Below are 10,734 nucleotides of genomic sequence, written 5' to 3'. Positions count from 1 at the left end.
GTTATAGGTGAAATCTGGATCAAGCCAAAAATGGATGGGATAGGTTGGTGATGTTAATCTTTGCAAGTAGTGCATGACAATTGACAAGCATCATATTTTTTTTTTTACATTTAACTTTACTTCCAATTTAAACACGTTAAATCATTTACTTTGCAAAAAAAATAAAATAAACATGTTAAATCATAATTATTATGTTCTAGTGCATGAACTGAACAGACAAACAAACCAAAACTGATTTGGCCCAATTGGGATAACCTGCCATTGTTGGTTGTGGATTTTGTAATAATGATTTTTAACAGATACCAATTTTGAACCTGGACAATAAGACAAACCCTTGTGTGGGATGGCCAATTAGACCATGCCACTTATGACCTAGGGAATTTCAACCCAGCCCCATTTATGTTGGAGAAAACTCTTCTTCGATCAGAGTCACCCATTAACTGAAATATAGAAAAGCTTGATGAAGTATTTGGTGTGGGATTCAGCAAAAAAAGAAGTATTTGGTGTGGGGGCAAAGAAAAAGTTCGAGAAAAAGGGGTCACATATTCCTCTTGGTCTTGGACATGTAAATAGAAAGAAATAAAGAAAGAAAAAGGCGTTGGTCAGGTTGATCTAGTTTCCAGGGGGGATGAATTTGCAAAAAACAAGGTCTGGCTACACTCATGTGTATCCCATCAACTTGCCCAAGTGGGACCAACTTTTCATACAATTCCCACAACTCAATACACATCATAAAGGAATGCTTATAACCACCAACATGTTCACTTCATAACCATGAACTATCTCATTTCCACCATCCTATAAGTTAACCCAACACCAACACCAACACACCAAATATCCATCACTCTTTCCTAATTATCACCTTCAATTAACCCAACTTTAGGTTTTTCTTATAATAAACCTTTCTTTCTTTCCACTTTTAACTTTTACTTTGTAGACATATATGTGTTTAAAAATGGCCATGATCTGCTTAGATGAGAGCACAAGTGGGTCAATAACATCTTCAAGTTTTACTGTGAAAAGGTCCATGGAGAACTCATGCCAAATGGGTAGTGGGAGTAGTGCTAAATCAAACTCAGAAATTGGTATCGAAGCGGATTCGAAAAAGTTACCATCTTCCAAATACAAGGGAGTAGTTCCTCAACCCAACGGCAGATGGGGAGCACAAATATACGACAAGCATCAACGCGTGTGGTTAGGAACTTTCGATGAGGAAGAACAAGCTGCTAAGGCCTATGACATTGCAGCACTAAGGTTTCGTGGCCACAATGCCATCACAAATCTCCAGCACACTTTGGAGCCTCACAAAGATGCCAATGAATTGTATTTCTTGAATTCTCATTCAAAGGATGAAATTGTGGACATGCTCCGGAAACACTCTTATACACATGAGCTTGAGCAAAGTGAGTACAATATTTGTGCGAGTCATGGCACTAGAAAAAGACATAGAGATAACTGGCTCATGGACACACCTGTGTCTGAGTCTGAGCTATTTGATGTAGCAAAAGAGTACCTTTTTGAGAAGGTGGTGACACCAAGTGATGTAGGGAAACTTAACCGCTTGGTTATTCCTAAACAGCAAGCCGAGAAGTATTTTCCATTGCCTACTGAAAGTGCTGCAAAGGGTGTGCTGTTGAATTTTGAAGATAGTATTGGGAAGGTGTGGAGGTTTAGATATTGCTATTGGAGTAGTAGTCAGAGCTATGTTTTAACAAAAGGGTGGAGCAAATTTGTGAAGGAGAAGAACCTGAAAGCTGGGGATAGAGTTAGCTTTCAGAGATCAATGGGGCCTGATAAGAAGTTCTTCATAGGATGGAGGCCGCGAAATGGATCTAGTTTTGCGGAAGTGCTTGATAAGGTAAAGTCATCAGCCACTATTCAAGCTGTTAAGGTGGTTAGGTTATTTGGTGTCAACATTTTCAACATTTTAGAGACACCTACAAGTAGTTTTGTAACTAATAATATATAAAGAAAAAAAAAATATATATATATATATATATATATATATGTGTGTGTGTGTGTCTGTATGTATTTCACCTCTACAAACTCTACAAGTTCTGTTGAAGTTAGAAAGTAAAAGATCATAAGGGGGTTATTTTCTCCTTTCTCCCTCTTCTTCTTCTTTCTTTTTTTTTTTTTTTTTTTTTTTTTCCAAACAAAACAAATATATAACAATAAAAAATCAAGTTTTGGTCCCAAAATTTCGAAATCAACTATAAATTGTTAATGAATTAATCAAGATCGATTACATGTAACCTTTTATATCATTTTACTCTCTCTTCTTTCAAATAATTTGATAAATATAACAGGGGATAAGGGATTCAAACTTGGGGGATGTCAATTTAGCTATAAGACTCTTATGTGATTCTACTCTATTTAAAGTTATGCTTGATAATGTCAAAAAACGTCAGTAAGCCACATAGTCCTCACGTGATCAAAACGACACCTGCACAACACAGAAAAAGAAGACCTCAAGAGAGTATCGGTGTGGTACCAGCCAAAGACTTTCCGAAGGTTAAGTCAAAGAACTTTCTTCACAATTTTAGAGTGTCAGAGTTGGGGTAAATTATGCGTACCTTGGTTTTTAGGGGTTTTGGGTTTTTATAGTAGTGTAGAGCCGACCTTAGTTTTCTTGGCGGAGAAGATGTTTCCATATGAGGAAGATTGCCATACATACACGTATTTCATGGGATTCTAGCCATACAGAGATTTCATTGATTAGGGTTAATCGTAGAGTGCAAAATATTTCCATTTAAGGTTTCTTGTAGACCACTTAGGCCATGTAAATGCCACATGGCTCTACTACCCGTCTCCCCTGCGTTCATTTAACTTGAATCCGTCCACTACCGAGGGCCCGTCCATCTACCTTTTTCTACTTCCGTTGTTTTATCTATATAGTCCACTTACTATTGTCGCGTGTGGTAATGTCTCAGAGAACGGATCCGTCTACTTTGGTTTTATCCTCTCCAATGCTCTTTATTAACTCTCTAATTAACATGTTTAATTCCACTATCTCTAAAAATAAATGCAAAATAATTGTATAACCAAATAAATGGCCACTTTTAATCAATTGTCTATAGTAACAGTATCACTTCTTTTTTTTTTTTTTTTCAAGTATAATCAACAGAGTTTTTGAAACAAAAATATGCTACATGTACAACCAGAACGGGAATAACCTAGAAAGATAAGGAGGGGTTACCTCCATCTAAGGAAGACAAGATTTAGCCCTTTAACAATAGATGCCAACCCAAAAGTAGCCCTATAACAAAAACACTTTGTACAGAGTTAAAGGGACAAAAGTTCTATCTTTCAGCTCAAAAAATGAAATGAAAAATCTACTTCTTTTCGAGCCAAAGTGCCTACTGATGAAAAAAAAAAGTAAGAAATATCCGGCATGTCTCAATCCTATGATTCCACAAAAGCAAACTAGTTCTATAGAAAAGATTTCCAAGTTCTTTGTTTACTCAGATGGTCTAACATATAAAAAATACCATCGAAGAATAAGGGAAGGTTGGGAAACTTTAAATAGGCCTCACACAAGCAAATCCTATGCCAAGATTCACTAGCCACAAGGGAAGATTAAAGAGCACGGATCACATCACCCTGCTCCTCACAATTATCACATATCACACTAAAGATCACCTTGCGTCTGAACAGATTTATTTTTGTGGGTAGTAGGTCTGCACGTCCACACCTTCCAGAAGAACAACTTAATTTTTTTGGTTACTCAAAGTTGCCTCTATAAGTGGCAGGTTTGTGAGTTGTCTGAGGATTGCCCAACAATGCCACTAGAATATTCGGCTTGGAGCACTCTTAACAAATTATTGCCCTGACCAAATTAGGATGTCATCAGTACCTCCATTGCTCAAGGGAATCCCTTTGATGACAGCTACTTTATGAAAGGGGGGAAGGAATTGATCAATAAGAGATACTTTCCAAAAGTGAGTATCAGGAACAATCAAGATCTGTTATTTGTTTAGACCCCTTAAAACAGATTGTTTAACCTAATATATTAGCCAAGTGATTACTTAGGTTAATTATAAAATCTAAGTTAAACAATGAAAAATCATATCATGCAAAACAGCAAAAAAGTAAATAACACATAGATATGATCACTCTGAAAAACTAATAAAACGAACCATTTCAAGATAAAAATCTGAGGAAGATTTAACCTAATTATCCTCAAGGTAAACAAATCTAGTACAAAGAATTGAAATTTTTACAATAAGATTTAACCCTAAATCTATTGCTACCTCCAGTAGTAACTTATTGACACAACCACGTGTAAGCTCTGAATCCACAAACTCTTTTCTCTTGGATTTGCAACACAACTCCCACACTTATGACTTTGAGATTCCACTCAAAAGTTTCAGATCACCACTTGTTGATCTTGCAACAACTAAATTCCACCAACACTTGATTGTAGATCTTGTTCCAATAAATACTTGTAGAGTTAAAAGGCACAAAATCTCTCAGAGCTCACAGGAGTAACTAACAAGTCTTCCTAAGAGTCTTCAAAACGTAATTAAGGTTTTCCTTTTATACTTAGGAGTGTTGGACTGAAACCCTAAACATTTTCACGGGCTTGGGCCTGATTTAAAATTCTGCAGAATCTATTTTTCAGCGATTTTCGATCAGTCAAATTTCACTAAAGATGAATTATTTTTCTGCAACTTGAATGTTCTTGAAACCTGACTTGAATCACCTTGAGCAATGTCTAACACTTATTCTAGACATGTTTTTATTCTTAGTTTGCCAACATAAACAAATTTGGACTCTAAACATTTAATCCTAAATCTTTAGAACCTAACAAGATCTTCACATGCGGCTTGACTTCCTTGGGTTCAAACTTTGTTAATTTTCTATTGTTGACACATCATCAATTGAGAATTTACTTGATCACAAATATCTAATCAAGATCAATCAAATGGCTGTAAATTCATATGAAATTAACACGTGTCTAAAATCACCTGAAGTCATATGGATTGGTGACGTCAAATTAAAAAAGCCATGTGGCAGACTCACATAGAAAGTTTTTATTAAATAAAAGGGTCAAATCAAATTCAATTTAAATTTAAATTCAAAATTTATAATTTACTCTCAATAAATGCTGAGAAAAAATTCTAAATCAAAGACAATCGAGTTGCTTATAAATAGAGGCTTCTCATATGAGTAAAGGACATATACTTAGAGAGAGAGAGAGAGAGAGAGAGAGAGAGAGAGAGAGAGAGAGAATCTTACAAACACTACCAAAATAGAGAGTCGTCTCTAAGTCTAAAAAAAAATTAAAAAAAATTATCTTGCTCATTCAAAACCAAAGTTCATTCCTACTTCTTCAAATCAAAGTAGGAATTTTTTTTCAAATTCCTTCAATTTGGTTCGAGATTAAGCCAATGGCCCTCGCTTCAAATCAAATATTTTCAACTACTCTTTCAACTTAAAGACTTCAAGGCACAATTAAAGATCAAACTATATAGTCCTTTGGATCGTAAAACTTCTTAGAGATCAAATCAAAAGAGTTTATTGTATTATTTCATTGTAAACAGTCATACAAAAAATTGTACCCACTTTCATACAGATCAATATAAATTAATCATTTCTTACACTATTTCATGACCAAGTGATTTATCATTACAAAATTTGTGTGTATAGCCGTAAAAGAACATTGAGAAAATAAAAGAAAGAAATGGTTGTAAAATATTTTTTTATTAATAGATGGATAGTTATTAAACTTAGCCCGAACATTGACTCAGTCTGTGAGCTAAGTCATTGGGTCACTAGTTCAACCATGGGTCACCAGTCGAATCGCAAGATCAAATAAATTAAGCCCCCCAAAGCCAATGAGTGTCTCCATCCTTGAATTATAACATAAATATGTAAATTCAAGGACGGAGCCACTCATTGGCTTTGGGGGGCAATGCCACCCCCCCGCCCCAATTTTTTTTTTAAAAAATATTAGTATATGTAAGGACACGATTCGCGACGGACCGTAACAGTATCGGGTTCGCGCCACGTAAAAAGGCCCAAACAATATCATTTGTAGAGCGTGGGTTTAAAAGGCTAGGCTTTGATCGCCAGGCGGTGGGTTTTTCGTGGTATTCGTGCGTGTCTAGGTTATCTTCACCCATGGAGTCTTTCTCCTGGAGGTGGGCTGGGAGGCTCTGGTTTTTGGCCATTTTTCTCAGCCTCTTCTCTAGGTTACTGATTTTTCCTTTTATACTCGCCTGTGTTCACTGCCCTTCGTCCACGTATAGGGTCAACATTTCCAAGGCTGATATTTGTCCCATCAGCCCATACCCAAAGTCGTTGGGGGTGGTTGTAAAAGCCAAAGAATGCGGCTATATCAGGTTAAGAGTATTAAATGACAGTAAGGGCAGCTTTCCCTGGATATTTTAGATATTTTAGATCTTTCTTCCAAGTTTCAGTCCTATACCGTTTTTACCCCTCTTTCTGAGGGGACTTTGGGTCTGCCGAGGACTGAACTGCCCTCGGCGGTATCCATAGGCTATCTTGTCGAGCTTGGGCCATAGCCCTCCTCGGCTTGGGCCTTTGGATTCTCCCCGGGTAGATGGGCCTGGCCCATAAATCATTTGGGCCCTACAATAGCCTCTCAAAACCCGGCTGTCCAACCTCTTGGTTGGAAAGGGAGGTTTTGGTAATGCCGAGCTTTTATGATGGCTCCTTTAATTCGGCCTTTCATTAATGCTGACGGTTTTCCATCTGTCCAAGAAATATACTGATCTACGAGGCGTTTTTTGATTTTACTCCTGACGCGTTCTCATCGTTTGATTATTCAAAACACGCTTTTAATGACTTCCCTTTACAAGACTCATTTACATTCGACGGTTCGTCCGACGAGGCGGAGAAATGGAACGGACACATCTTCGTTTTCAGATTCTTTTAGAAACCTGAACGAATTTAATGCCTTCCGTTTTGCCCTTCCTATAAGAAGACAAGTAGGAGGCTATCACTTTCGTGCAGAGACCCTTTTATTTTTCTGAGATTTGAAACCCTTTGCCTCCCTTAGCGTTTACTTAACCCAGTAGTTATACACTAAATCACAGTACATTCACCATAACAAATGATGAAGAAACCATACTCCTCCTCAAAGCGTCATGTTCTAATAAAGCTCGAAATGACTCGGTCAGGGCAAGGATGGCGGAGGTTTAAGATTCGTCTTACCTTCCTTTCAACTAAAATCCGAAGCAGGGACTCGTCACGTCAAACTTTCGGCGTGACTGAGTCGAGAACACCCATCATCAGTACCAACCGCGCTCTCATGAGCATACCTAATATGGCTCCAGTGTGTTGGGAGTCAGGATCGAGGCAGGGACTAAGTGCCCCTGCTTCTTCCTCTCTTCGTTCACTGGCGCCTCCTTTTGCCTCCCTTTCTTAGTCTTCCCAGCACCAGTTCCATCCTGGTGCTTTTCTTTCTCCCTCTTTTACTCATTTTTCTTTCTTTTCATCTCTTCTCTCTTCTTCTCCTCCTTCTTTACTCATGTCCTCCATCTTCTTCATTCATCTCTTCCATCTTCTTCTTCCTTCTCCTTCAAATTCTTCTTCCTTCTCCTTCATCTTTTTCCAAAGAAGGTTCTTCTTTCGATATGAGCAATACTGAGGCAGAGATTGGAGAGACTTTGAAGACGAGTTTAAAAGACACCTGACTGTTTACTTATCTGTACTGCGCATGTTAGTGTTGCTTCGGCAGCTCACCTTTTGTATAGGCTTGTTTGAGTCCCTCTTTGTACGTTGTAATAATTTTTCATATTAATAAAAATTGTTGTTATTTTACTTCGCATGTTCTGTCTCTATATTTTTACAAATTTGCAAACGCTACTCAGCACAATAATATAACATTTGAATCGATGACAACTAAGGCCAAAATACTTGCTAATAAAAAGAAGCCACCACAACTTTAACAAAATTGCTTGAACTAGCAATGCGTACCTGTGAATAACGATAATTGCCCGAAACAATGCCGAGATTAGAACTGGATGCTCTATGCGGTGTAGGAAGTAATCGTTCGAAGACATATCACCCGCAAAAATGAACAGCCTCCTTAGGCTACCGAATAGTGGAGTGCCCCACCATCATCCTAACACTTTTATTGGCCTTAACATTTTACAGTATCTGAGCCGGGGACTTTTCCCATCCGAGCAGTTATAAAACTTGTAATAATTTTTTTTTTTTTTTTTACTTGGTTTCCCCATAGGCTTGAGTCCGAGGACCATGCAAGGCCTTGGTTCTATCCAGAACTTATAATTTTTCTTTTTTGTACTTGGTTTCCCCATAGGCTTGAGTCCAAGGACCATGCAAGGCCTTGGTTCTGTCTAGAACTTGTAATTTTTCTTTTTTGTACTTGGTTTCCCCATAGGCTTGAGTCCGAGAACCATGCAAGGCCTTGGTTCTGTCCCTGGGCCCCCATGCAGAACGGGCCTGGGCCGCGAGTTTACTGAGCCCACAAATTAAGAGGTATTTCCGTAGTGTTTGGTCACGCGGTACTTTTTGGCGTCCCAGTGTTCGAGGTGCGCCTTCACGAGACTCCTTTAATCTCATGGTTGCAGGTGGCGTGGGAAATCGAGCCGGAGACATTTTGTCTGTAGCGTTCCTTGGGACACTGCGTGAATTAAATGCCACCACCTTATCTTTTTAAATAAATAGGAGAGAAAGTTGCCTTACCTGCGCGCAAATCCTTCAGTTTCCTCCCTTAGTATATCATGTTTGTGACGAGGGTTGGGGAAAAGGAACTCTATCCGCCACGGAGGCGCCATGTCCTCCTAAGTCTCAAAGTAGTGAGGTATGGGCAAAAGAGGCGTAAATTCAAGGGAACATTCCGTTTCGACAGAGGGGAAAGGGTGTTTCTCCCCCTTTTAGTCAAAATCCGAAGCAGGTTCTGTTCATGCCAGAATTTTGGTGTGTCAGAAGAAAGCTTCTCCGCCATCAGCGCCTCTGCCTTGTTGCAGGCAAATTTTTGGTGAAGGCTCCTCAACTTCCGGCTCCCTGCACCTTTCCTTCAGCGGTGTGAGGCTCAAGTTGGGTTCTTTTACTGCCTGAGTTATGGGCGTGCAAAAGCATTGAGGAGGAATAAGGTCTCGAAGCAGTAGCCAACCTCTCCTCTGTGCCACCTCCTCGGCTTTATGTTCATTTTCTTGTATTTTTCTTTACTTACGTAGTTAGCTTTAATGTAAGCTTGTTTCAGCTTTTCATTGTACACTATACTGTTCCTTTGTCTTAATAAAAGATGTGTTTATTTCTTTATACATACTTTTCTTCTCTGCAACAACTACTTGGTGCATGAATATTAAATGTAAGCTTGCCCTTAATGATATTACGGGCAGAAAAATGCCTTAACACAGATTTCTACTGGTTTAAACTCACAAATATTATCAAGTATAACAAGGGTAATCCTCAATAAATTAAACTCTTGGAACTAACCGGGATAACCGCTGAGTGCTGTGCGATGCATGCTAGACCAATGTCCGAGAACGATAAACTCTAAATAATTCGTTCGAGAGGGTAGCCGAGTAGCGAGGGACTTTGATTGTGCTTTTGGGTAATATATTGCACCGTATCGCATCAACCCCTTTGGTACTGGGGATCCGAAGGTAGACCGGGGAATCTGTGCAATTAAGGGATTAACCCAACTGTTAACGAGGAGTTCTCTTCAGATGGATTTTGAGGTTTATGTGCCATAGTTTTTTTTTTTTTTTTTTTTAAATAGTTGGTTTCCCCATAGGCTTGGGTCCGAGGACATGCAATGCCTTGGTTCTGTCCAAAACCTAGTTTTCCTCATCCAGGTAGTTGGTTTCCCCATAGGCTTGAGTCCGAGGACTATGCAATGCCTTGGTTCTGTCCAAAACCTAGTTTTCCTCATCCAGGTAGTTGGTTTTCCCATAGGCTTGAGTCCGAGGACTATGCAATGCCTTGGTTCTGTCCAAAACCTAGTTTTCCTCATCCAGGTAGTTGGTTTTCCCCATAGGCTTGAGTCCGAGGACTATGCAATGCCTTGGTTCTGTCCAAAACCTAGTTTTCCTCATCCAGGTAGTTGGTTTTCCCATAGGCTTGAGTCCGAGGACTATGCAATGCCTTGGTTCTGTCCAAAACCTAGTTTTCCTCATCCAGGTAGTTGGTTTTCCCATAGGCTTGAGTCCGAGGACTATGCAATGCCTTGGTTCTGTCCAAAACCTAGTTTTCTCTTTGTGTGGGATCTTGGGTTTAGGGGAGTTAGCTCCTCAGCCAAGCCCCTAGAGTTTATCCATACGATTAAAGCTACCAAGTGCCTAGTTTGCTCTTTACGGGGGACCTTGGCTTTAAGGGAGTTAGCTCCTCAGCCAAGCCCCTAGTCAAGAAACGTAGCCCCTAGCAGAACTTTATACTATAACTCTATAACCAACGGTTAGAAATAACAAAGAAACTCTATCGACCCACCTCCTATACCAACACACAAGCCTTCCCCACAGACGGCGCCAATTGTAAGGACACGATTCGCGACGGACCGTAACAGTATCGGGTTCACGCCACGTAAAAAGGCCCAAACAATATCATTTGTAGAGCGTGGGTTTAAAAGGCTAGGCCTTGATCGCCAGGCGGTGGGTTTTTCGTGGTATTCGTGCGTGTCTAGGTTATCTTCACCCATGGAGTCTTTCTCCTGGAGGTGGGCTGGGAGGCTCTAGTTTTTGGCCATTTTTCCCAGCCTCTTCTCTAGGTTACTGATTTTTCCTTTTATACTCGCCT

General features: G+C 39.4%; 1 protein-coding gene across 1 annotated transcript; it reads left to right on the top strand.

Annotated features, from left to right (window-relative positions):
• Positions 1-242: 242 nt before the first annotated feature.
• LOC115978011 (AP2/ERF and B3 domain-containing transcription factor RAV1-like) lies at positions 243-2,002 on the top strand. Its single transcript, XM_031100045.1, has one exon. The coding sequence runs from the start codon at positions 944-946 to the stop codon at positions 1,967-1,969; it is 1,026 nt and encodes a 341-aa protein (XP_030955905.1). The 5' UTR covers positions 243-943; the 3' UTR covers positions 1,970-2,002.
• Positions 2,003-10,734: the final 8,732 nt, after the last annotated feature.

This window comes from Quercus lobata, chromosome 2 (genome assembly GCF_001633185.2).
Source record: "Quercus lobata isolate SW786 chromosome 2, ValleyOak3.0 Primary Assembly, whole genome shotgun sequence".
Classification (NCBI taxonomy): Eukaryota; Viridiplantae; Streptophyta; class Magnoliopsida; order Fagales; family Fagaceae; genus Quercus; species Quercus lobata.
The sequence above is the reverse complement of the archived record's forward strand: the minus strand, read 5'-3'. Positions and strand labels throughout refer to the sequence as shown.

Coding starts and splice junctions, on each gene's coding strand:
- LOC115978011 (XM_031100045.1), top strand. CDS start 944: ATGTGTTTAAAAATGGCCATGATCTGCTTAGATGAGAGCACAAGTGGG.